Here is a 24,567-nt window from a genome sequence, read left to right on the forward strand (position 1 = left end):
ACAAGCTGTGGGGATAGTGAGTGACTCATGTTCATTTCAGGCAGCTCCCAGCAAGGGATTCTCAGAGGGCACCTCTGCACTCAGTCTGTCCACCAGGGCCCGGAGCTTCTCAGACAGCGCCACCTGCAGGGAGGAGAGGGGGGGACCATGGGTGGCCGTGGGGGGAGAGAGGGCACAGGGCGGGTTGATGATGTGGGCCCTACACCCACCTGGTACAGCGCAGGCTGCTCGAGCCACCTGTGGGCAGGACTCAGACGGCTCAGGGACTGCTGGGCGAAGGCTCTAGATTCGGCCAGAGATGGGAGGGGCTCACACAGCTGGGGGGAAGAGGGAGGAAGGGGCTGGCTCGAGGTCAGGTGTCCGAGCTTGATTTGAGTTGAAGGTGCAGGCTAAGGGGGTGGGTGGCTAGGGGCGGTCACCTGTCCCTGCTGGACCCAGAGTCGCAGCAGTGGCTCCACGTGCACCGGCCTCACGGTACAGGACTCCTGGGTCCCTCGAGGCCAGACTCTGAGCTCCTGGCCAGCCTGGGGAGGTGGCTCCTCTGCTAACTGCAGCACGTCTAACAGCAGAGCCCCTGCGTGGGTGCGCATGTGAGGGCGCCAAGCATGCACGGGGCCTGGGGCCTTGAGCTCAACTGCGGAGGGTGGGCGGGGCCTCACCATCGGAGCCCAGGAGCCGGAAGGCAGCCTTGCTTCCAGGCAATGTCTGCTTCTCGGGGTCCTCGGTCAGCTTCATCCGCGGCTGGCCTCCCACGGACACCAGCTACAGGGACAGGGTGCTGAGCTAGCTGGACCCTTCTCCCCGGACCCATGGTCCATCCCCAGCCCATCCCCACTGGGCCCCGGACTCTCTCCACCTTGTAGACACAGCCCAGGGAAGGCTGGCGAGGGCAGGTGACCACGCTAGTACCGATGCCGATGACGTTCACCTCACTGCCCTGGGGGGGAGGGGAAATGAGCTCGGCCAGCATCTGCAGGCCCAGGGCCCGCCGAGCCACCCTCTGGGCTGCCCCTGCCCCGCCTACCTTCTGGGACAGCCTGGCCAGCTCCTGCTCATCAATGTTGTTGCTGACAGCAATGGGGATGGACTCCAGCCAGGGCACCCGGAACCTGTGACGAGGGCAGCCCTCAAACGCCCCTGACTCACCCGGCCCCCTCCCAACCCAGTCATGCCGTCTCCCCGCCACCTGATAATCTGCCCTCAGCCACACTGGCTCTATGGGCCCCTGAGCGAGCCCACCCCAGCTTCTTTGCCAAGGCTGCAGTACCTCTACTGAGGTAGCAGCGTATCAGAGAGCCTCACGGTGGGAGAGGCACGGTCCCTCCCTCCCTCTGTCCCATCCCAATATTCCTGAACCGGAGGGGATCTCTCAGAAGGCAAAGCCCCTCCCAGGGGGACTCACTGGGCCGCCACTGTTCGGAAGACGCCACGCGCCTCCTGAGCCTGCTGAAGCAGGTCGCCACTGTCCAGCCTCACTCCCACTGCCTGGTAGCCCAGCTCCTCCAGTGCCAGGGCTACAGCCAGGAAGTTGGGGAGACCACTCCTGCAGGTGGGGACATGGGAGTAGGGGGTCTGCTGCTGCTCTGCTGAGCCCACCCTGGGGGATGCCCGGGCCTCACCTCCGCACACTGTAGGTGTCCAGCAGGCCCTGGAAGGCCCGGGGAAAGGCCAGGGCATAGGCCACAAAGGCCGCCCGCTCACCCCGGTGTGGCTCCTGCACCCCCAGCCCCAGGTGGCCACACACACGCTCCAGCCACGTCTCCACGCAGGCAGCCAGGTCCACCCTGGGGCCCTGACCAGCCGCTGGAGCCAACATCTATGGAGAAGAGTTGGTGAAGGATGGAGAACCCAAAGCGCAGGGTGGGGACTGGTTCAACCCCAGCAGAGAGTCTGAGCCACCTGCCTGCCAGCTTCCCAGTGCCGCACTGAGACCACCTGCCCGGCGTGGCTTGGGTGGGCCAGGCGTGGTATCTGCCTGTGCACAGAGCAGGGACTGGCCTCTCCTGCTCCCTGGGAAGGGCTCGGCTTGGGGGGTCTGCCCTCTGGAGTCCAGCTGGGGGGACAGGGGTACTGACCGGTTCAGGGGGCACCTCGGTGCCTGAAAAGGAGGTGATGAAGGAGTGCGCCAGGGTCCCGGCCACCGGCACGCCCCGCAGCTGTCCTGCGAGCATGTTGCTGCTGCCATCGAAGCCTGGGGTCAGGGCATCAGGCAAAGTTGGGGGACTTCAGGCACTGAAGGGGGTTCTCAGGGCTGGCCTCCTCCTCCCCCAAACCAGGCCTCCGTCTCCTGGCCCTCACCGCCCAGGTAGCTGTAGGTAGAGGCGGTAAGACCCCCGTCGGGGCCCTGAGCCCGCCGAAGCCCCAGCTCCAGCAGCCGCTTCTCCGGCCCTGCGATCAGGCGAAGCCGCGCGGCGTTCGTGGCGACGAGGCTGCGGGAGCAAGGGGGCAGGGGACCCGCAGTGACGGCCGGGAAGCCACCCAGAGCGCTGCCTCTCCCGAGGACCCGAGCAGCGGGAGCCGGAGGCCCCTGCCAGGACCCCGGCTCAGCGCTCCGCCCCCAGGGGCCACGCCCCACGGATCCGGGCCCGGAAGTCAGCGCTCCTTCACGGAGAGCCCAGGCTTCCGGCCTCGGGCGGGAGGCGGGTGTCCCGCCCCAGGCCCCACCTGGCGCCCCGGGCCCCACCTGGCGTAGCTGACCAGGCAGAGGAGCGGCGTCTCCAGCAGCTGCACCACCAGGAGCGGCCCGGACACCTGCAGCAGCGGCACCTGCGGGGCGGGCTGTCAGCTCGGCGCCACCCGGCCCTGCTCTGGCCCACCCCCCGTGCCCCGCTCCCCCGGCACTCACGCTGGGGAAGGCGAGGGAGCCCTCGGGCAGGGCCCGCACCGTCACCCCGGAGCAGTCGAGGGCACGAAGATGCTGGAAGAACGCGGGGTCTGTGTCTGGGGGCAGCACCGAGGCCAGGAACTGCACGTCTGGGGGCGACACAGGCCGTGGTGGCGAGGGCTCGCCGGGGCTGCCGGGGGCGGGGGGCTGGCGGGGTGAGGGGCCGGGGGGCGGCTACCTGCGTCCGTCAGGCGGAAGTCGCGCACGAAACGCACGCAGTCGCGCAGCCCCGCGGCCAGGGCGAAGGCTCCGCCGAACGGGCAGCGGCGGAAGAAGAGTTCGAACTCGGCCGCCTCCTGCGCCCGGCCGGCGCGCCAGTAGCCCAGCGCCATGGTGGCCTGGTACAGGTCGGTGAGCAGCGGCCGCGCCGCCGCGCGCCCCTCGGGGTCCTGCTCCGCCGCCATCGGACTCTGGGTGCTGCCCTGGCGCCCCGGACTCTGGCCGCCCCGCCCGCGTGACGCCGCGCTGGCCAGGGCCCGCCCCGCCAGCGGGTTGGGACACCGTGGAGCCACTGCCTTTCCTGGCAACCAGAACCGTCAGGGCGGGCCGCTGGCCTCCGGACGCTCTCTGACAGCCGGACCGTGGCTCGAGGTGGGGACTTGTGCTCTCGCTGGTCAGCCCAGCTCCCCCTGGCCCCTTGGAGCATGGTCTGTCCTGCCCCAGGCCGCGCGGCCAAGTCCGGGGAGCGCGGGGAGAGGGTGGAAGAGGGCAATTCGAACTCCACGTCCAGCTGGACTCCATCCTCGCCCGCCCAGAAGCCACCCCGGGCCTGGGCAGGGCAGCTCGCGGCCGGCACCACACCAGAGCAAGGCCCACGCGACGCTGTTCGGGTAGCAGCGCGGTGCCGACAGAACGAGGGGGCGGCTCATCCACCGCCAGCTGGCACCGAAGGCTCTCGGGTCTCACACGCTAAACCCCACATGACTCCTGCGGGCCCTTTGAGGCCACCAGCTCTGACCAGAGTAACCACAACCCACTCTTTCTCACCAGCCACGTTGGGTCCAGGGCAAGAACCACTAGTGACACAAGTCCTGCCCAGACTGGGGAGGGGGGTGGGGGCCCAGGCAGGACAGTGGGCACAATTCCACAGGGCAGTGTGTCATGGGATCTGTCAAGGGCCCAGGTCTCCAGCAGGCAGCAGGGGCCTCAGGGCTAAGGGAAGAAGTCCAGCCTCCTTCCTAGAAACGGTCGGCTACCCGGCAGGGTTTTGAACAGGCCAGCCCCGATGGGGCACGTGACTGTAGTCACAACAGCAGGGCCAGGACGGCCGCTGGGGCCTCTTCCCTGGATAGTTCTGGACTGTCAATTCTCTACCCATGGGAACGGCTCAGCGAAAGAAGCAGAATGGAGACGGCAGAAGGCTGGGACGCCTCCCACAGTGAGGAAAACAATGTACACCGTTAGAGGTAGACCTGGACGTCCCACTTGCAACTGAGACGTGAGTGAGTCAGGGGAACAGGAGGGGCAGAGGGGTGGGTCACACGGCCACAGGAGGGCTGTGGAGAGACCCAGAATGGGGAGAAGGGCAGTGGCCACTGGTGCAGGAGCAGAGCGTGAGATGCCCGCCCAGTGTGAGGCTGGGGGCCTGGCAGAGTGCGGCTCACTGAATGCGCCCCCCCGCAGGGCCCAAACCAGGACAGGAGCCAGAGGGCTGGAATCTCAGTCTTTATTGGCTGCAAGGCTTCCCACGCCCGGGCCAGTGCCGGGGCTCAGATCTTGTTGAAAGCAGCAATGTCAACGCTCTGCACCTGTGGAGAGGGAGGCTGGTGGTCACACGGGGCCCTGCTTCCCAAAGGCCCAAGCGCCCATGTGCCTGGCCAGAGGCTCATTTGGACACCCCAGGCCCCTACCCTGTGTGGGCCCCTCACTCACATGCTCCTCGAACTTGGTGATCTCCTCTTCCAGGAGGTCCGTGCCCACCTTGTCGTCCTCCACCACACACTGGATCTGTAGCTTGTGGATGCCGTAGCCCACGGGCACCAGCTTGGAGCCCCCCCAGGTCAGCCCATCCAGCTGGATGGAGCGCACGCAGGCCTCCAGCTGGGCCATGTCCGTCTCGTCATCCCACTGGGGAGGAGAGGGGAGGAGGGCTGGGTCAGAGCCCGCTCCCGCCGTCAACACAATCTGAGTCTACTCCTGCCCTGCCCGGCACTGATCCCTCCAGGACCACAGGGCACCGCGAGGGGAGGGTCAGAGGTGAGCCACTCACAGGCTTGACGTCCAGGAGGATGGAGGACTTGGCCACCAGGGCAGGCTTTGCGGCCTTCTTCTCGGCGTACTGCCGCAGCCTCTCCTCCCGCAGCCGGGCCGCCTCCCGGTCCTCCTCCTCGTCGCTGCCGAACAGGTCAATGTCGTCGTCCTCGTCGTCCTCTGTGGCGGTGGCCACCTTCCTGGCGGGGGGCTCCACTTGGCGCATGGGAGACACGTGCTGCCACACAGGAGGGGAGACTGGGGCCCGTGCAGCCAGGACACCAGGCCTCCAGCCCTCCACCGCTGCCTGGGCCACAGCCCACATGGGGGCCGCCCGCGGCCTCCCGCTCCTCAGCGCCAGGTGTGTGGGTCCCTGGCGGGGAAGGGCCCTCACCTGGGTCTGCAGAGCTGTGGCCCGGTGGGCGGGCGAGCTCTTCTCTAGCGCGCTCAGCCGGGCCTCCAGCTGGGAGACAGCCTGCTGCAGATCCTGCACCACTGCGGGGGCAAAGGGGATGCTGGTCAGGCAGCAAGTGCTGGGGTGGGGCCCCCCGCCCGTCAGGCCCAGGGCCTCACCCCCTCGCAGGCTCTGGTTCTCCACTTCCAGGCTGGCAATCCGGATGACCAGCTCACTGTGGTCTCCGCTGGGCCCGCTGGGGGCCCCGGGGCCTGAGCTCTGCAAGGCAGGGGGAGAGGAAGGGCTCATACCCTAGCCTGCTCCTTGGGGTCCCCCCCATTCACAGCCATACTGAAGCAGAGCACTAAGCTGGATGAGAAGCCCATCAAGCCCCATGGGGTCCGCTGGCCATGCTCCACCCAGGCAAGGGGAGAGGAAGCCCTGCAAGCTGAGGCCACAGTGGCATCCTCAGCCCAGCACGTGACACGAAGCAGGACCCCAGGGTGGCCCTAACGTGGGGGCGGCGCAGAGCTGAGCCATGGCTGCCACTGCCTGGTGGGTGGGAGGAAGCAAAGGACTCAGCTCCAGGGGCAGCCAGACCCAGCAGCTCGGGAGGACCGGGCAACACAGCCTTGAGCTGGACACAGGAGGGGACAGCACTGGGGGCAGCCACCCCGCAGCAGCCAGGGCCACACACCTGCCTGCCTTTGAAAGCTCTGGGTGACCCAGGGACCCTGGCCTGGCCACCAGCCTCCTCTGGCTCCTCCCTGACCGGGAGCCCCCGTCATCTGACCCAGGCGGCACTGCCCAGGGAGCTCAGGCCCGAGTTACACCCCAGGAGCCTGCACGCAGGCCGTTCAGCACCCCTACCCGCCACTGCAGTGGCTCCAAGGGTGGGGTTCAGTGCACCTTGCCCTTGCCAGAGGGCTGCTGGCCCCCTCCAACGTCCAGTCAAGATAAAGGCCTGGGGCCCACCCACCAAGCAGCCACAGGGAAGCCACAGGGGTGGCCTCCTCCCCTGGTCTGCACACCGCCAGGGCACTACCAAGGTGAAGGTCTCCAGAGAGGACAGGCTGACACATGCCTGGCTCCCTGCCCTGGGACCCATGGGCAGTGCTAAGCTGACACCGTCTCCTAGACCCACCAGCTCCCACTACACAGAACTCCCAGCAGAGCTGGCCAAGTGGCACTGCGTGGCTGCAGAAGGAGCACTGACCAGCCCCCAGGACCAGATGGGCTCTGCGCACGCCACCGCCCTCCTCAGACCAACCCAAGTGTCCGCCCCACCTCCTACTCTGGCTAGTAAGTGGCAGCCCTCCGCCCACAGCTGGCCACCCCGCCGAGTCCCAGCCACCACCACCGGCACGCGACCTCCTCTCCAGCCTACTTCCCACGGCTCAGCTCCCGGACCATTCCCACCAAGAAGGTCCCACGGCTTCCGTGGCACAGGGATGAAATCCAGGACCAGCTGTTCCCCACGAAGCCCCGCCAGCCCCCGCCAACCTGCACTCTCAGGCCCCACCCCCTCTCAGCAGGCTTCCCCAAGGCCGTCTCTCCCCGTTGATCTGTGCCCGCTAAGCAAATGAACCAGGTCCCGGTGGCTCAAGGCAGGCTGGAACCTCAAGCCTTTGCCCTGCTGTGCCTGCTGCCTGGCCCCGGGGACCTCCCGACACAGGCCCGGCACCACCACCAAGTGAGGACCAACTGTGGACGGGTCCCGAGGCTGCAGGCTCCGGGCGGGCAAGGCCCCACCTGCTGCAAGGCCAAGACAAAGTGGCAGGGGAGAGACCAGGCTGTTAGGGGCCATGGGGTCACCACCGCTCGGCCCAGAAAGCACCAGGCCACTCCACGGTGTCTAGGCCCTGGGCCCACCCTGCCCACCCGGACTGAGAAGGAAGCCAGGGCGCTCAGTGAGGCAGGCCCAGGCTACCCAGTCCAGTCTGAGCTCCCAACAGCAGGCCGCAGGCAGCCACCTGGTGGCCTCGGGGGCGGTGCCGTACCAAGGTTCCGAATCCAGAAGCCTCCATCCCGGCCTCCAGCCCTGTGCCTGGCACCACGTGCAGTCCCCAGGAACCTCTGGAACCCCAGTGTCTGCTGAGCCCCACTCTACCCAAACCCAAGCATGGGGCTGGGCCACAGCACCCTTCCCGGGGCCACCGGCAGCTGAATGATGTTCCTCTGAAGTTCACGTGGAAGCCCCTGCCGCCAGGGCCTCAGAGTGGGAGATTATTTGAAAATGGGGTCTTCACACTGGTAATCAGTCACAATGACATTATTAGGGTGGCCCTAATCCAATGACTGGTGTCCTCGTGTGAAAAAATTTGGACAGAGAAAACACAGGAAGAAAACAGCCATCTACCAAAGAGAAACCAACCCCACCCACACCCTGATCCTGGACTTTGAACCTCCTGATCATCAGAAGATAAATTTCTGTTGTTTCGGTCACCTGGTCTGTGCTGCTCCATCATTACAGCAACCTAGGCAGACCAGTCCCCAAGCCCTAACAGCTGCTCAGGTGAATTCCCTGAAGACCGGGACCCCAAAGCTGACCCCAACAGCCAGGGCCCTGAGGCCCGGTGGGGGAAGAGTTCTCACAGCCTAAGAATCTCCAGGGCCGCAGCCCCAGAGCTGCTGAGCCCCTGGCTGCAGCCTTCTGAGCACTGGAGCCCGACGTGCCCGGCCTGGGTGCGAAGACCTTGCGCCACCTCGATCCCGCGGCTGCCTGGCCTGAACTTGCTCCGGCAAGCAGAGGGTGGCAGGTGGGATTTGGGGCTAATGGGCAGAAGGCAAGGCAGGAGCATGTGGGGGCCAAGTATAAAGCAGGGCCTGCTGGGCAGACAGTGGTGGCAACGCTTCCTGGGGGACACCCACCCAGGGCCGCCCAGCTGATGGCCAGGAGCCAGTATATCCGAGCCAGCTGTGGCAGGCAGAAAGTTCCCAAATATGCCCCCAACCCTGTAAAAAGATGACCTCACGTGGCCAAAGGGACTTTGCAGATGTGACGAGGTTGAGGATCTGGACGTGGGGAGGTTACCCTGGATGACCCAGGTGGGCCCAGTGTCATTGCAAAGGTCCACATAAGAGAGAAGCAGGAGAGAGAAAGAAACGTGACAGAAATAGATGTCAAAGCTCGTGACGCTGCTGGCTAGAAGCCATAGGCCGAGGGATGTGGGCAGCTTTCTGAAAGGTAGAAAAAGCAAGAAAATGGATTCTCTCCTGGAGTCTCCAGAAGGAACACAGCTCTGCTGACACTTGGCCCTCGAGGCTGGGACACCACTCTGTAGCCCAGACAATCCTCTGAGAAGGAAGGTGGAGCAGCAGGGCTGCCACTCCGAGGGACACACTCCCCGGCCAGGCCAGGGACACACTGGACATGACCGTTTCCCTCTCCTGATCTCACGTGGGACCTTGAGCCCGAGCTGGGCTGCAGGGCCCCTCCTGGGCCTCAAATTCAAGATGGTGGTGACTCTATGCCTTGGGACTCGGCACACCCTGTGAACCCATCTCACAGAGGAGGGCCACGCCTAAGAGGGAAGGGAGGAAGCGCAGCACGCGCCAGCCCCTCACACTCTCGGAGCAGGGAGCGAGCAGGAAGGAGAAGGCCTCAGGCCTGGTACCACAGGAGCAGCCGTGGCAAGGCGGGGAGTCCCGGGTGACCGCCAGCAATCCCAGCAAGGAGCGAGAGGAAGGACGTCTCCTCTGGCCGTGTGGGAACACAGCGCTGCACGCCGCACCCTGACTTTGCTCCAAGGGGCGACGTCATCAGCAGTACCGGGGGAAGCGCCGGGCACGCCGTTTGCCACGAGGGCGGTACTCACCCCGGCCAGGGACTTCTGGATGTTTTCTCTGGCTCTCGCGATGTCACGGAGGATCACGCTGGCGCCGTTCTCCTGCAGATGGTGCATAAAGAACAACGCTTTCATTTAAAAAAAAAAAAAAAAATTAAAAAGGCAGCCTCCTGTGGAGAGAGCAGGAAAGCCCTGCACAAAACAAAAGCTCACGGGCCTGAGGACGGAAGAGGATGGAGTCCTGTGGCCCTGACGACAGGGCCTGAGGCGCACGTGGCCTGCAAGCCCAGCCGGGCCACGTGTCGCAGGTCCTGATGGGCACCTAGAGACGCTGTGAGCGCCCTGCCCACATGTGACACGAGAGCAGCTCCAGCTCCCCGGGAGCCGGCCAGCCGCCCTCCGAAGAACCAACCCCAGCACCTGCAGCAGCGCCACCTGGGCCAACGTGCGTGTCCCGCTGTGCTGGCACAGACACCCCGAGACCCCAAGCGCAGCAGCCCCTACCTGGCGTGAGGAGCCGGCCACGGGCCCGTTCATCTGCTCGTAGAATTTCCTTTCTGCATCGTCATATTTGAACTTGTCAAACCAGATCTTCTCGTGCACTAGAAAGTTTGTGGCCATTTTCCTGTTGAGAGGGGAGGAGAGACTAAGACAGCCTGGCCGGGAGGAGGGGGCACCTCCTCGCAGACCCCAGGGCTGGCTTGCACAAGCGCCCCTTCCAACAGCCCGGACCCCGAGGGTACAGGGCAGGCCGTCCCGGTCCTTGGGTAACAAGGGCTCCAGGGCCCAGGGCAGAGCACCAGAGGGTCTCAGCACGGACCACAGCAAGCCTGCGAGCCCCTCCCCCACACCACGTGGGCTTCCTTCAGTGGTAAGGCGGGTGGCCCCCAGGCCAGTCCCCAAGACCAGTGGCTCTCAAAGCATGGCCAGGAACCTCTGGGGGTCCCCAAGGTCCTCCCCTTTCCAATCACACAACTGTTCAAGGCTGGATTTGTCGGACAATATACACCAACAGATAATGCACAAGCAGGTTTAAGAATCCAGCTGCCTCCTATTAAGCCAGACACAAGACTCGCAAAAATGTAAAACAAGGCCACTTAGTTCACTGACCTTTTTTGTTACAGAAAAGTTATTTCTTGCGTAAACGTCATTAACGTGTAACAAGCTTGTTATTATTTTTCAACAAATAAGTGCTTCTGCATTTAATTACTAATATAGGAAAAATTAATAAACAAAACAAAAGCTCTCTTAGCATCACAAGACCAGCAAGTTTGAGAACTGCTGCTGTAGACCAGGGCCTGGCGAACGCCGGCCTGTGAGCCAGATCCCGCCACTGTCCGTTTTTGCAAATCGCTGTATTGGCACGTCTGCAGTCTGCTGCTTTCCCACTACTCGGCAAGGCGGGGGAGCTGCCGGACCTGGGCCCAGAGCCCGAATTCTCACAGATGACAAAGTCTGCTGACTCAGAACCGCCCTGTCCCTCACCAAGTGCAACAGAAAAGGACCCAATCTCACCAATTCTCTTTGCTGAGGATCCCAGGCCATCACTGGACCTCACCAAGTGTACCCCCGTGACAAGGGAGGTTGAGCCCTGTAACTCTCCTCCACCCCAGCTCGAAGAGGCATCACTGAACAGTTTCAGTTCCACGCCACCCCGCACGCACACGTACTGCCTGATGGGGAACGCCCCCCTCCCCCCGGCGGTGGGCCCCACACCCTGCCCCTCGCACCAAGGCCAGGATCCCGTCAAAGCAGCACATCCAACCCCACCGAGGAGCCGAGGGGCTCCTGCCGGGAGTCTGGGGTCCAGGGAGGCCCCTCCACGCCCCCTCTGGCCCGGCCTGCGGCCCAGGGCCTCTCCCCACTGGGGGGCCCCCAGTCTGCCCTGAGTCCAACGGTCTCTGCCCTCCTGCCTGAGCCCAGTGGGCTAAGGGATCCCTTCCATGGCCAGGCTCTGGCCTCCAGCGACCAGCTGGCACTGCATAAACCGCTCTGGGGGCCAGACCCCTGGGTCCACAGGCTGAAGGCAAGTTGGCCTCATCCAGTGGGTGTCTTCCAGACTCAGGCCGCTGGACCGGCCGCATGCTAGAGCACCTGAGACGCCCACCTCACCTCAGGTGGTTCTGGACAAGGAGATGGGGGAGACAGCAGGATGGGTCGGCAAGCGGCCCAGTGGGGCTTGGGGGCCGGGAGCCTTCATCGCTCCCCTGTCCCATGAGTCAGGGGAGAAGCTGGAAGTTGCCTGGCCAAAGGGGAAACCTTGCGCAAGACAGATTCAGGCCCACGTGGACCCCTTCCCTCCACCAACTTGGTGGGGGTGACCCCAGAGGCTGCAATGCCCCAGGGGCAGATAGCTATCCCAGCCCGACCCGAGCTAGCTTCCAACTCAGCCGGTCCAGGAGTCTTGGGAGGAGCCCCGCCAGGGGTGGTGGGGGCAGGGAAGGGAGCACGCCGGCCACCCAGCCCGGCCCGGGGAAGCCCAGGCACCCGCCCGGCACGTTTTCCCTACTTGGGTCTCAGGCTGGACATGGAAGGGCCAGACCGGGCGCTGGGTCGGTGAACCAGGGACGGAGCTTCAAGGCGCCAGGCCATGCGCAGGGCCTCGGCGGCGTGGTGGCGGCACTCTGCGCTGTCGTAGGCCGGCTTGCTGAGCCAGGGGGCCTCGGCATCCTTGTGCAGGAAGTACCGGTAGGGCAGGGCAGAGGAGGCCTCCCCGTCCACCCGCCGCGGCCCGAGCCGCCGGCTTCCCACGGCGTTGCGGCCCCGCCGGTCTCTGCGGCCGCGCCGGGCGCCCTCAGCCTGACCGGCTTGCTCCTGCAAGCGCACCTTCCCAGGGGGGTGGCCGTCAAACAGGGCCTCGTAGAAGACCCTCTCGGCCGCGTCGTAGCGGGGCTTCTCCAGCCACACCTCCCGCACCAGCGCCTGCAGGCTGCCCAGTGGGGGCTGGCCGTTGGCTGGCGGGCTGGGCTGGCGGATGAGGTGCCGGTCGGGGGCGGCCGCCCACTGGCCCGTGTCGGGAGCCCCCTGCCCGCCGCTCCCCTCCGCAGCCAGCAGCAAGGCCTGAGACCACTCCACGAACGCCCGCTCAGCCTGGTCAAAGGAAGACTTGTTGACCCAGACGCCCCAGGTCACGTGGTGGCAGGCCACCTGGCTTCCGAGGGCGCAGAGGGCCCCAGGGGCCAGGGCGGGAGGCCGGGCTGCCTGGGCGGCCGCATCTGCCAGCCTCTGGTGGTACGAGCTCTCCGCCTGGTCGAACAGCGGCTTGTCCAGCCAGACGTGGTCGGCTGAGAGGCCCACGAGGGCCAGGTCCCCCTGGCTGAGCCAGCCCCTCGGGGAGCGCTTCCTCGGCTTCTGCAACGGCTTCTTCCCATTGTGGCTCTTCCCGGGCTCGCTGCTGCCGCTGCCGTTGGGGGCGCCCGCCTCCTCGGCCTCATCCTCCCGGCCCGGCCCGTTCACTGCCAGTGCCTCGGCCGGGAGCTGCTGGGCGGCGGCTCTCATGGCCTCGTGCTCGTAGAAGCGCCGCTCAGCTTCCCCGTACTTCTGCTTGTCTTCCCAGACCGTCTCCAGGGCACAGGAGGCCTTCCCGCTCATCTTCCACGCAGCGTTAAAAAGCAAGCACAAAGGGCAGTTGCAACACCGTGGGCCGTGGGCAGACGGCACCCCCGCCCCTCCCTGCTCGGCCGCCCGGATGGGGTGCCCCGGGGCAGCATGCACGGGGAGCTGGGGAAGCAGTAAACACGCACGAGCACGTAATGCGTGGTGTGGTTGCACGTGTGTATCCTCCTAACCGCAAAACTTGCCTTTTCTCATCCAACATGCACCCAGGCTCTCCAAGGGGGCCCAGAGAACACTTTCCAAACCTCTTTGGCTACAGAAACCTCTTCGGTGAACCCCAAGAACAGCGGCCAAATAAACACAGGACGCGCTCAGCTAATTCAACTTTTACGTCAACAGCAAATGAGTTTTAGAACAAGTGCGTCCCGTGAAACATTAGAGCCTCACTTATTCTGAAAAGTTAGCCGCTGTTCATCTGAAACTTTAACTGGACGTCCTGCGTTTTTGCTAAGCCTGGCCACCTCCCTGAGGCACTCGGGCTTCTGTTTTATAGAAATGCACTTGGTGGTCTCAGAGGACGGCCCCGCTCCTGGCACATTCTGCCTGATCTGAGTCCCCCACCTGCACGGCCACACCGCCATCCTGAGCAGTGCATGTTCCAAGGGAAGCTAGAAGATCTTAGCTAAGGGGCACCTGGGAACAGAGGGTGGAGCACCCACCCCTGCGAGGCCACATCAGGGGAGATGCCAGGGAGTGAGTGTCTAAAAGGGAAGGAAGGCAGTGGCTCTGGCAGTTAAGAATCAGGTTCCTTGGTCAGCGGCCGATGCCTCCTGACCAGGAGACAAGCAACTCACACCCGTGGGTGCGCCTAAACTAAAGGAACCATGTGGGAACCTCCGAGTCCTGTCCTAGGACGCGAGATCCTCCCTGCACTCCAGCGCCTTTTGGTGTAAGGGGCTCCGCACACCTGCCACTGTGGCTACTGGATAAGCCTCTGTCCAGAAGCCTGAGCTCAGAGTAGCCCCGTCACCTGCTGCCCCCGTGCAAGACTGAGGGCTGCTGGGCCACAGGGCGTGCGCAAACAGCCACGAGGCGATGGCCTCGGCCCTGCCGCTGGCACAGGGCCCCCCATTCTGCTCCCGGGCACGGTGCCCCGTAAAGGCTAGCCCCATTGCTGGGCAGCCCAGAATTCTACAGCAGACCCTACTCAGCAGAACCAAGGGGCCTGGGCCACCGCAGCCTCCGGCTAGAAGCAGCTCAAGCCCAGAAAGCCCTGGAGGCCAGTCTGCTCTTAGGGTGCACCTAGGGGTCCCCGAGCTCACACCTGGCTGGCCTGTTCTAGAGGACGGCCTTGACTAGCACAGGGACTCCTCCCCTGAGACCCTACTCTGGACCCTGTGCCCGCCCAGAAGCAGAAGCACCAGGCCGACTGCCTGGGGCTAAGCAGCTTGCTCTCAGGATGGCCCCAGTGTCTCCTGCTGCTGCGAGGTCACCTGGTGAAGCCTAAGCGAGGGCAGACCTGCTGGGCCCTCACCCCAGGGAGGAGGCCCCCCGAGGGGGCAGACTTTCACCCCGGGACAGCAAACCCTTCCTGCCACTCACCGCAGGGTCTACAGCCCCCCGACCAAAACCAAAACCCAATTCCAATCACCCCGGGACGTGTGGGCCAAGTCCCGACCGACCTGGGACTTCAGGGAGACTGCCCTTTGTGCTCTGAGGGGCTCGCCGGGGTCTCTCACAGCACCCGATGCAGGGGCGGAGGCCCAGGCTCAGAGAGGTCCCTGGCCACTCCCTCGAGCCTCCCTCCCCGGGGCCAGCAGCACTTACCAAGGCCAGGCTGACTGCAGAGGCAGTGCTGGGGGGCGGGAGCCCATGCCCAGGAGGCGGGGCACTGTGACATCACTCACTGTAACCGAGGGCTGCAGGCCTACCAGGCTGGGCTTGTCTGCCCTCTGACCTCTCTGGCGGACCCTCACCAAAGCAGCGCAGCGCGGGTCAGGGCTGGTCTGGCCCCTGCAGCCCTGCCCACCAGGCTGACCCCCCAGTGCGGAAGCCCTACGTGAACCTAGTGGCCTAAACGCTGTCCTCGGCTCCTGACATCAAACCAGGCTCTGCTCAGAGCTCTAAGGGTCACAGTTCGGGGGAGGGGAAGCCCCCTCTCAAGATGCCCGTGAGCAAGGGACAGGGCCTGAGACCAGGGGCTGGCTGGGGCGGCGGCACCCTGCCCTGCCCAGAGGTGTGGAAGGTGCCCACCCTACTGCCGGGGCAGGAACTGGCTCAGCCCAGGAAGGTGCTGAGGCCACACCCAACAGGTCCAGACAAGGAAACCGAGGCCGGCAGCCTGGCCCCAGAGGTGTCAGGACTCGCCGGGCGTGGTGAGGGCTGGGCTGGGGGCCCCTGGCTCGGGTGAAGGGGACACAGGACCCTGGGACGGGCGAGTACTTACTTTGCTTCGATCTCCTAGGACAGCATGAAGAGAAAGCAGCAGAGTTAGAAGCAGCCAGACAGGGCGGCCCGAGCAGGCTGGGGGGCCTTCTCAGAAGCTGCTCGGTGAGGCGGCGTGGAGGCGAGTTTGCTGGGGAACAAAGGCGAGCACCGGCGCCAAGACCCACCACCAAAATCCCAGGGGGCGGCCGCTGCTCCTTCATCACTCGAAATGCGCAGATGCTGGGGTTCCTGTTAGCCGGAGCCAGGCAGCCCTGGGAGGCCCCATCTGAGCTCCTCGCTGAGCTGAGCCAACCTGGGGAGGTGAGCCAGCACCTCGAGTGCCCCGCTGCCCACGTGGATCAGTGCTAGGAGGGCTCTCCCCAGCCCCGCACCGCCACTGGGTCCAGACCGCTGGACCACGTGTAGGACGACAAGGACCTGGCAGAAGGTCTTGGCGGCCACCCAGCCCCAGTACCCACGCCGGACAGGCCTCTCCCTCAGCAGGGCCACTATGGGGGCGAGAGGCCAGGTGGGCAGGGTGTGCCGTCCCCGCAGGCCGGCACCGGAGGGTGCACGAGAGGACAGACGGGGTGCCCGGCCCTGAATCCACAAGAGGTGCCACCAAGGGGCTGAGGACCCAGTCAGCCCTGCCACCCAGGCCCCTGGCCTCCCGTCTCCCCCACACCACGGCCAGCGCGCCAGCATCAAGTCACCCCGGGACAGGGTGCGCGAGGCGTCCTGCGGGGCGAACAGAGAGGCTAGCAGGCAGGAGGCAGGCGTGCACGGAGGTCCCAGGCAGGCTCTCCGCAGACACCCACCATAGGGGCTTCGTGTGGCAAGGCTCTGGCGGGAGGAGGACTCCCCAGAGACACCACACAGGAGCGCTGTCACCTGGGGAGGCGACCACAGACAGCTGAGGGCTGCCTGGTAAAGCCAGTGCCAGGATGGGGCCAAGAGCACCCCCAGGGCTGCTGGAGGATGAGGCCCCAGGACAGCCGGCACAGCCCCCGACGTCAGAGGCAGGGGCCCACCTCTCCCAGTAGAAGAACCACTCTGAGCCTGAACACTTTCCCGCGAGGACGCCACCAGGGAAGCACAGAACTCTCGGCTAGGGGCCGGGCGTCCTACAGGAGCAGTCGGGCCTCCACCGCCCCCCCCCGCCCCCCGCAACACTGGAGCACACAGGGGGCAGAGCCAGGACGCAGAGGAAGCAGTCCCACCCTGTACTCCTCACCTGCAGGGCCAAGAGCAAGCCGCCTGCCACTAAGGACCAGCCCTGGGGCATAAAGCATGTCAAGACCACTCCCATAAGAGGGGGCACTGAGGCGTGGGAGGCCCTGGAGGGATCACGGCCCACCCAGCCACCAGGATCTGGGGCGAAGGCACCGAGCAGCTCTTCCTCTGCAACTCCCCCAGCCCAGCGTCAGTGCGAATCAGCACTCCTGGCTGTGCTGAGGGACTCTGGGGGCTGCGGAGTCCTTCTCAGCCTCTGCCCAGCTGGGAGGGCAGTTCTTGCAGTGCCAGTACAGGGAACCTGGCAGCACTCCCTGGCCAGGATACTCCTGGCTGGAGGCTCCTGAAGGTGAGGACGTGGCCTGGCAGAGCGGTGCCCACCAATCCGCCAAGAGGTCCCCGTGAGGCTGGGTGAACGGGGAAGGTTTCTGGGAGGGGTGAGGGTTGCCCCCTCCCCCGGCTCCATCCTCCACACCTCGTTCTCATCCTCCAAACGGTCTCAGGTAACCAGGTGCCCATGTGACCCCATCGCAGTCACACACAGGCAGGGGCTCCCAGGTCATCCACCCAGAGGTCACAGCTCTCTGCCCCCCTTCCACAGGAAGTGGGAATCGGTGTGCGGTGTGGGGAGATGGGGCCCCTGGCTGGCGCGGCCTGGACCAGTGCTGCACAACAGAGCTTCCACGCGTGCAGTGTCCAAGAGAACGCGGCGAGCACTCAGCACGCTTCAGCCGATGAGAACGAGCCAGCAGTGGGGCAACTGCACGAGAGGGCTGCCCTCTGATTTTCTTTAGAGGCGAACTCCACAGCCCCCAGTTCCTACTCAGAAGCTTCCCCACCTCTGACTCCTGGACAGTCCGGCCCCACTCAAAAATGCCAACCTGTCCTGCTGGCGTGGAGGGGGGCCCCTGCACCCCAAGACTCAGCACTCACACTGCGGCTGCCCAAGTCACCCCACCTGAGGCCCAGCCAGCTGCATGACATTTGTGCTACAATACCATGGCCGTCGGTTCTATTTCTATCCCAGTCTGTGGTGCCCTGGTCTATCTACCCTGACCGCCAGGTGCCTGCGCCCCCTTCCCTCGGGCGGCTCCAGCACTGCACGCGCCTCCTCAACCATTCTGAGTACACCTGACGCCTCACACAGCTGGGAGACGGGAGTGGGGTAAACTGAGGCTCCGGGTCGGCGAGGTGAGAATCTGGGACTCCGTGTCTCATTCTGACGCCTGTCCTTCACACAAATGTCACACTGCCCCCCACTTCAAAGTCACACGTGCCATCTTCAAACAGGGCCACAGGGCCAGGGCTCGTGCCGGCATTTCCTGCCTGCAGCCCTTGAAAAGCTGACACCAGAGCGCGACGCACCGGGGACGTTCTTTGTGGCCGCCTATTTAGGATCACCTTCAAGAAACCTTCATCCACAAAAACACTGGTCAAGCGTGTTTGCCCCCCAGGCTCCTCTAGGGGAAGGCACAGCAGCCGCGCTCCAAGGTGAGGAGATGGAGAGCTGCAGGGCACCCCGGCACTGGCACAGGGCCCAGGCCCGACTGCCCCGCAGAGGCGGCACAGGGCACCTGCTCCTCGGAGTCTGTGCCAAGCTTTCTCAGGGAACCCCTACGTCTGGAGCTAAGCACGGCGGTGGGGCTCAACCCACTTATGGTTGAGGGCTCCCTAGGAGCTAGGGGTGTCAGAGCTGCTTCTGAGGCAACACCGGGTCCTTCCCCGACCCAGGCCAGACCTACTCCCTCACCAGTTACTTGCCAGAGTCAATCTGCTCTCGCGACAAGCAGGGACCACCCCAAAGTCCAGCCACACAAACAGCTCTCTTGCTCCAGGGTGGCCCTTCACTCTGAAAACCCTGTCGTGCTGGTCCCCGCCCCATGCCACCCCCCTGGCTCCAGGACAAGGCTTTCCCTTCTTCGTTCCACTGAAAGTGCCCACTTTTCAGGAAGGTATCCTCCTCCCCTTCAGAGAGTGGCTTCGACATCGCCTCCTGCCCGGATCACCTTATCCAAATCCAGACCCTCCATCCCTCTCAGAGAACGCTGTATTTCAGTCACCCAGCAATCACATCCTTATTCTTCCCCGAGTTCATGAGCTCTCCAGGTTCCACGAAGACTGGGTCCGTGCCTGTCTCAAGCCCAGAGCCGACATGAAGGAGGTGCTCCACAAACGTCGACAAAGAAACGGGGGGACTACAGGCCCGGGTCACAGGTGGGCAAACATCCTTGTCACCCACCGGGGCGGAGACCAGCGCGGCCCCGACATTCCCGCAGCCGCCCTCCCGCCGGGGCAGCCGCAGGGGTCCGGCCGGCACGTGGCCCGCGGGCTCCGCCCCTCTGCGCGGCCGCGAGCCCGCATCCGGCCCCGCGCCCCGGAGCCGGCCTGCCGGCGGCTCTCCAACCAAGTCCCTGCCGGCGCAGCGCGGGCCGTCCCTTCCCCGGGCCCCAGGGCCTGGCGGCGCAACCCTAGGTACTCACACGCCAGCCAAGGACGCGGCGACCAACGTTGAGGGATCGGCGGCGCGCGACGGCAAAGAAAAGGGAGGGCCGCGCTGGCCGCGCACGGGAAGTGAAGCAGCGGGCTCTACCACGCGCCGGGACGCGGGGGACGCGGCCCGCGCGCACGGCCCGCTGCGCTGCCTGGGCCTTCCGCGCGACTTTCCCCGCGGGTGGACAGAAGACAGTGGGAGACCCCCGCGAGGCTCGCCCTTTCCCGGAGGAGCTGGAGCAACCCGCCGGGCACAGCGCCGCCGGCTCCCGCCCCCCTCCGCTGCAGCTCCGGTGGACTCGGCGGGCCCGGGCGGAGCAGACCGGCCGGCACGTGCCGGGTGACGTGCAGCGCGGGGTGGGGCCCGCGGGGCCAACGCGCCTGCGCGCGCCGAGCGGGCGAGACAAAGGGGAGGGCCCGGCCGGTCCCGCCCCCAGCGCCCGCCCAGCGCGGCCGGCCGGGCGGGCGTATGGCCCCGGTTCCCGCGCCCCCGCTGCCGCTGCCGCCGCAGCCGCAGCAGCAACCATGTACCCCGCGGGACTCCCGGCCGGCCCGGCCCCGCGCCGCGGCCGCCGCCCCCCACCCGGGCGCCCCGCGCAGTCGCCGCGGCCCCCCGCGCCCGCCCCGGTCGCCGCCGCGCGGCCGCCGCCCCCCGCGCCCGGGCCGCGGCCCCGCGTGGCTGTGAAGATGGCCTTCCGCAAGGCCTACTCCATCAAGGACAAGCTGCAGGCCATCGAGCGCGTCAAGGGCGGCGAGCGGCAGGCCAGCGTGTGCCGCGACTTCGGCGTGCCCGGCGGCACGCTGCGCGGCTGGCTCAAGGACGAGCCCAAGCTGCGCTGGTTCCTGGAGCAGCTGGGCGGCGAGGTGGGCACGCAGCGCAAGAAGATGCGGCTAGCCAACGAGGAGGAGATCGACCGCGCCGTCTACTCGTGGTTCCTGGCGCTGCGCCAGCACGGCGTGCCGCTGTCGGGGCCGCTCATCCAAGCGCAGGCCGAGGCCTTCGCGCGCCAGATCTACGGGCCCGAGTGCACCTTCAAGGCCAGCCACGGCTGGTTCTGGCGCTGGCAGAAGCGCCACGGCATCTCCAGCCAGCGCATCTACGGCGAGGCCGAGCCCCCAGCCGCCGGCCCCGCGCCCGGCCTGCCGGTCAAGCAGGAGCCCGCGCAGCTCACCCGCACCGGCCCCCTGCCCGACCGCGCCCTGAATTCCCCTGCCCCCGCCGAGGGCGGCTACGGCGACGAGCAGATCTACAACGCCAACGTCACCGGCCTCTACTGGAAGCTGCTTCCGGAGCAGGCCGCGCCCCTGGGCGCGGGGGGCTGTGGCCGTCGCTGGCGGGGCGACCGGGTGACGGTGCTGCTGGCCGCCAACCTGACCGGCAGCCACAAGCTGAAGCCGCTGGTCATCGGGCAGTTGCCGGACCCACCCAGCCTGCGCCACCACAACCAGGACAAGTTCCCCGCCTCCTACCGCTACAGCCCCGACGCCTGGCTCAGCCGCCCGCTGCTGCGCGGCTGGTTCTTCGAGGAGTTCGTCCCGGGCGTCAGGCGCTACCTGCGCCGCAGCTGCCTGCAGCAGAAGGCTGTGCTGCTGGTCGCCCACCCGCCCTGCCCCAGCCCTGCGGCCAGGATGCCCACGCTGGAGGAGAGCGAGGAGACCCCCAGGAGGTGCCGGCCTGAGCCCCTGGGCCCTCCGGAGGAGCTGCAGACCCCCGACGGGGCGGTGCGGGTGCTGTTCCTGTCCAAGGGCAGCAGCCGGGCACACATCCCGGCCCCACTGGAGCAGGGGGTGGTGGCCGCCTTCAAGCAGCTGTACAAGCGGGAGCTGCTGCGGCTGGCCGTGTCCTGCGCCGGGGGGTCCCCGCTGGACTTCATGCGCAGCTTCATGCTCAAGGACATGCTCTACCTGGCCGGCCTCTCCTGGGACCTGGTGCAGGCAGGCAGCATCGAGCGCTGCTGGCTTTTGGGCTTGCGGGCTGCCTTCGAGCCCCGGCCGGCGGAGGAGTGCGCTGGGCAGCCAGCTGGCCAGGCCGAGGAGGCCGCGGAGCGCAGCAGGGTGCTTAGCGACCTCACGCACCTGGCAGCCCTGGCCTACAAGCGGCTGGCGCCCGAGGAGGTGGCCGAGTGGCTGCACCTGGACGATGACGGGGGGCTGCCCGACGGCTGCAGAGAGGACCCAGGCCCCAGCCGGCCTCCCGTGCTGGTCCCTGGGGCCCCTCCGCCCCCAGCCAGCTTGCCCTCTGTCGCGGCGGGAGGAGAGGAGGAGGAGGAGGCCGCCGTGCCCTCCGCTGGGGAGGCCGTGCGGGGCCTGGAGACAGCTCTGCGATGGCTGGAGAGCCGGGACCCCCGGGAGGTAGGGCCGCTGAAGCTGGTGCAGCTTCGCTCCCTGATCAGCATGGCCCGGAGGCTGGGGGGCATCGGGCCCTCTCCTGCAGTCCCTGATGATGGGGTGTGACCAGGCCAGTCCGAGCAGCCCCCAGTGGCCTTTCTCCTGCGGCACTTGGAGGGGATACACACAGCCTCCCCATCTCTCCTCCCCTCCCCTGGGGTGGCCTCCCCCCCTCGCTCGGGGTTGCAGGGATCCCAGCCCAGCCTGGCTCAGAGGAGCTCTGTTGGTGAAGGGCCGTCCCCTCCACTGGTGCCCGCGTTTCATGTGGGGACAGAACAGAGGCCGCGGGCGCCTGCTTCCCCTCCCTGGGCAGGCGCGCACGTGGGGTCTGCGGTCTTAGCCAGGTGCCCTCTCGTGCAGGCCTGGCACACACACCACAGCACTTATCAGAGAGCAGGTGGCTGTGCTCCCACCCTGGCCCCTGTGGGGCTGAGGCCTCCAGCCATGTTCCTGTCCACACCGCCCAGCACTTGTACCGGACGAGGGCCCGGCGCTCCCATCCCTCCCGACCACAGCCATGCGGTCGGTCGTCTCAATGGGAAGCACACCACTCGTTTTGTTTTTAGCGCGTTAAGTCTGTCTTTAACAGATACGCTTCAGGGACCCGGGGTGGAGGGCTCCGTGGGCTGGAAGGGAGGATGGTGCCCGGCACGCGGGGCCTCCCAAGGTTCTGGGTGCAGCGAGGGCTGTAGGTTTCTGTTCCACTCGGATTTTTAACTTTCCTTAAGAAAACATTCTGAACAGCTCTCTTGTTCCGTGGGGTTGGCGAGCACTAGACCTGGGCCCTGGTGACAGACCAGTGGCCGGGCCAGCGCCCTGTGCCCCCACCAGCCACAGGCCACTTTGTCCAGCCCCAGAGCCCAGAGCCATCCCGTTTCCCCGGAGCAGCCCTGGGGCACTGACGGCCATGCCAGGACAACCCTCAGTGCCTTAGCTCCCCTCCAAGGCTCCCCTGCCCAGCCTGCCCTCAGGTTTCTCTCCCGCGCCTGGCGCTGCCCAAGGCGTGGCTGAGGGGCTGCTTCCCATGGCCCCATCAACTGGGCTCCTAGATGGCACCGTTTGTAAGGAGAAGGTAAGGGCTCTGTAACTGTCCAGCTCTGGATTCAGGATCCTGCTGGTGGCCTGAGGCCGAGAGATACCCACCCGGCCTCCCAGAGGCTGCCCTGCACAGATACCCAGAGCTCTTGTGAGGGGCAGTGGGGCCGGATTTGAGGTGCTGCCTGCCTCAGCGCTCTGCCCTCATCCTCACCTGCCCCATCCTCCTGGTGGTCTGAGACTGCAGAGGCCACAGACAGGTGCTGTGTTTGTGGGACGGGAGGGCTGTGCACGGCGGTAGGACGGCTGGGCACCCCCAGAGCAAGGACATAAACTGTTCCTTGGAACCACCCCCCCCCCAAAAAAAAACCACATATGTATGTGTATGTCAAATCTGAAAGCTGAGGAACAGTATGTAGGATTTGGAAACAAGAGAAGGGAGGCTTGGCTAGCCAGGCCCAGGCAGCAGCCTCCAGCCGCAACTGCTGGGGCCCACCTGGCACCTCCACTTCCATCTGTGTCAAGCCTGCACACCTGCAGGAGCCTCTGGCGGTCTCCGCTGGCCCTGGGTCTAACCAAGCAGCTGCACGGGGCTTCAGGATGTCTCGCATGTTACACCACCTGCCTCTCCCGCTGGTGGCGACCCGGGGACCCAGGCCGGGAGCTCCTGGTCACGATGGCCAGCAGGTCCTCTGCCCTGCCCGCCTATAGGGTCCTGTGGAGAGACAGACCTCAGAGCCCAGGTGGGCACCGGGCGAGGGTGGCCTCTGGTAGCATCATCAGCACTGCCCCTCTTGCCAAGTATCCTGTCTCAGCCTTTAATCCTCTTGTACCCCGGAGCCTGGGCAGGGGGACTGCAGTTGGTATTGAGAACCGGCTAGCAGGACAGGACCTCCCACCTCCTCTCATGTGGCTCCAGCCTCGTCCCCTCTGGAGAACCAAGGCTGCACCCCAGGAGGTGGCTCTGCCCGGTCTCCAAGGCCCTGGATGGGCAGCGTGGCAACGAGGCACAGCGCAGGCTGGCCTGGGGCCTTGAAGAGTTAGGGGGCCCATCAAGGGTGGGTCTGGGAGCCGCTTCGCTTTGCTGGGCTGGGGACTACCTCGCCCAAGGACCTCCGAAGGTGTCCTCTCTAGAATGGGGGCACTGGTGCCACCGGGCCCTGCACATGAAGAGGGTGGCTCTGGCCCCAAACGCAGCCCCAGCAATGATCCTTGTGACCCCGGGCCCCATCGCAGCTCTGGCACGAGGTCACCCACCTCCCTGGGCTCACCTCACTGTGAACCACAGGGCAGAGTCTTCCTGTGGGAGACGCCAGCTTTTCTCTGCAGAATGGGTGAAATGGCCTCGCTGCCGACACCTGCTGGGCCCGGGGCATCTAAGCCGCTCCCCGGTTTGTGCTGAGGGTAAGGCGGTTGATGGCAGAGGGAGGGGTCTTAGTTGCTGCCTGAACTCCTTCAGCAGCCCTACCTGCAGAGTGCTGGGCACCATGCTGGAGACTGGGTTTCTTGCCCTCAAGGATTACACGTCTCTTGTGAGGGTGTGGGACCCCTGTGGCCTGGGAGGTGCTCAGGGACACAGCCACCATGCTCTCCCCACCCTGTTCACAGCCCTCTGACAAATCCTCAAGGCGGTAAAGATCACTGATTCCAAAAAGCAGCCCCTGGTCAGTCACTGTCAGGGCTGGCCCCGTGGGCTTGGTGGTGGGCACCGCGGGAAAGCACTGCGGGTGGAAAGGGGAGCTTGTGGCTTCTGCTGAAGCCAGCCCAGCTGGGGGCTGGGAGGGCAAGACCAGGCTGCAGCATCAGAGGGAACCCGTGTGAGGCCAAGCTTGCCCGAGGGGCCTCACGCTTGGGAATGAGCCCCCAGGTGACAGCTGGACCGAAGCTGGAGCACGGGAGCGCGGGGTGAGAGGAATGGGGCACCCTCCAGCAGGGGCTCGGGCCTCCTGGGACCCCCAGCCTGCTGGCCCAAGAGCCCCGGGGGCAAGGGTGCTTGCCCTGTCGAGGGACCCTTTCACAGCCAACCTCACTGACAGCAGAGGTCGCCGGCCAGATAGGCCCAGCACGCTTTCTAATAAAGGCTGGATGCGCCAGCGTCACATGATCCCTGTTCTAGTCTTATTTGTGTAACTGTCTAGTGCTTGGATCCAGAACACCTGATTTGAAAAAGTGGGGAGGGTACA

The 24,567-nt window shown here is 65.8% G+C and overlaps 3 protein-coding genes across 5 annotated transcripts; 1 reads left to right on the forward strand and 2 right to left on the reverse strand.

The window, feature by feature from the left end:
- NAPRT (nicotinate phosphoribosyltransferase) lies at positions 1 to 3,730 on the reverse strand. 2 transcript variants are annotated; one of them, XM_059995271.1, is made up of 13 exons: positions 3,063 to 3,726; positions 2,846 to 2,973; positions 2,684 to 2,766; positions 2,299 to 2,429; positions 2,076 to 2,191; positions 1,620 to 1,816; positions 1,403 to 1,543; positions 1,025 to 1,109; positions 857 to 937; positions 660 to 762; positions 420 to 574; positions 210 to 317; positions 1 to 123 (listed from the first exon to the last, which is right to left on the reverse strand). In XM_059995271.1, exons 1-13 carry the CDS (start codon positions 3,286 to 3,288, stop codon positions 37 to 39), a joined length of 1,641 nt encoding a protein of 546 aa, XP_059851254.1. In that variant the 5' UTR covers positions 3,289 to 3,726; the 3' UTR covers positions 1 to 36. The 2 variants fall into 2 exon arrangements, with proteins under 2 accessions (XP_059851254.1, XP_059851256.1); XM_059995273.1 differs by lacking the exon at positions 857 to 937 and having other exon boundaries at positions 3,063 to 3,730.
- Positions 3,731 to 4,533: 803 nt separating this feature from the next.
- EEF1D (eukaryotic translation elongation factor 1 delta) lies at positions 4,534 to 19,097 on the reverse strand. Of its 2 annotated transcripts, none has more exons than XM_059995278.1 (8): positions 18,952 to 19,097; positions 9,761 to 9,881; positions 9,287 to 9,358; positions 5,648 to 5,747; positions 5,469 to 5,569; positions 5,094 to 5,312; positions 4,757 to 4,951; positions 4,534 to 4,632 (listed from the first exon to the last, which is right to left on the reverse strand). In XM_059995278.1, exons 2-8 carry the CDS (start codon positions 9,875 to 9,877, stop codon positions 4,594 to 4,596), a joined length of 843 nt encoding a protein of 280 aa, XP_059851261.1. In that variant the 5' UTR covers positions 9,878 to 9,881; positions 18,952 to 19,097; the 3' UTR covers positions 4,534 to 4,593. The 2 variants fall into 2 exon arrangements, with proteins under 2 accessions (XP_059851261.1, XP_069396097.1); XM_069539996.1 differs by lacking the exon at positions 18,952 to 19,097 and adding an exon at positions 11,766 to 12,847.
- A 279-nt stretch (positions 19,098 to 19,376) lies between these two features.
- Positions 19,377 to 24,488, forward strand: TIGD5 (tigger transposable element derived 5). Its single transcript, XM_059995274.1, has one exon. It carries the CDS (start codon positions 19,487 to 19,489, stop codon positions 21,413 to 21,415), a length of 1,929 nt encoding a protein of 642 aa, XP_059851257.1. The 5' UTR covers positions 19,377 to 19,486; the 3' UTR covers positions 21,416 to 24,488.
- Positions 24,489 to 24,567: the final 79 nt, after the last annotated feature.

This window comes from Delphinus delphis, chromosome 17 (genome assembly GCF_949987515.2).
Source record: "Delphinus delphis chromosome 17, mDelDel1.2, whole genome shotgun sequence".
Classification (NCBI taxonomy): Eukaryota; Metazoa; Chordata; class Mammalia; order Artiodactyla; family Delphinidae; genus Delphinus; species Delphinus delphis.

What these genes read in the sequence shown, in the direction of transcription:
- TIGD5 (XM_059995274.1), top strand. Translation starts at nt 19,487, where the DNA reads ATGTACCCCGCGGGACTCCCGGCCGGCCCGGCCCCGCGCCGCGGCCGC.
- EEF1D (XM_069539996.1), bottom strand. Translation starts at nt 12,847, where the DNA reads ATGAGCGGGAAGGCCTCCTGTGCCCTGGAGACGGTCTGGGAAGACAAG. An exon ending in TGGCCGGCTCCTCACGCCAG is followed by an intron (nt 9,359 to 9,760) that starts GTAGGGGCTGCT and finishes CACCATCTGCAG; the next exon opens with GAGAACGGCGCCAGCGTGAT. An exon ending in TCACCAAGTTCGAGGAGCAT is followed by an intron (nt 4,633 to 4,756) that starts GTGAGTGAGGGG and finishes CCCTCTCCACAG; the next exon opens with GTGCAGAGCGTTGACATTGC.
- NAPRT (XM_059995271.1), bottom strand. Translation starts at nt 3,288, where the DNA reads ATGGCGGCGGAGCAGGACCCCGAGGGGCGCGCGGCGGCGCGGCCGCTG. An exon ending in TGCCTGGTCAGCTACGCCAG is followed by an intron (nt 2,430 to 2,683) that starts GTGGGGCCCGGG and finishes TTGCTCCCGCAG; the next exon opens with CCTCGTCGCCACGAACGCCG. An exon ending in AGCAGCCTGCGCTGTACCAG is followed by an intron (nt 124 to 209) that starts GTGGGTGTAGGG and finishes TCCTCCCTGCAG; the next exon opens with GTGGCGCTGTCTGAGAAGCT.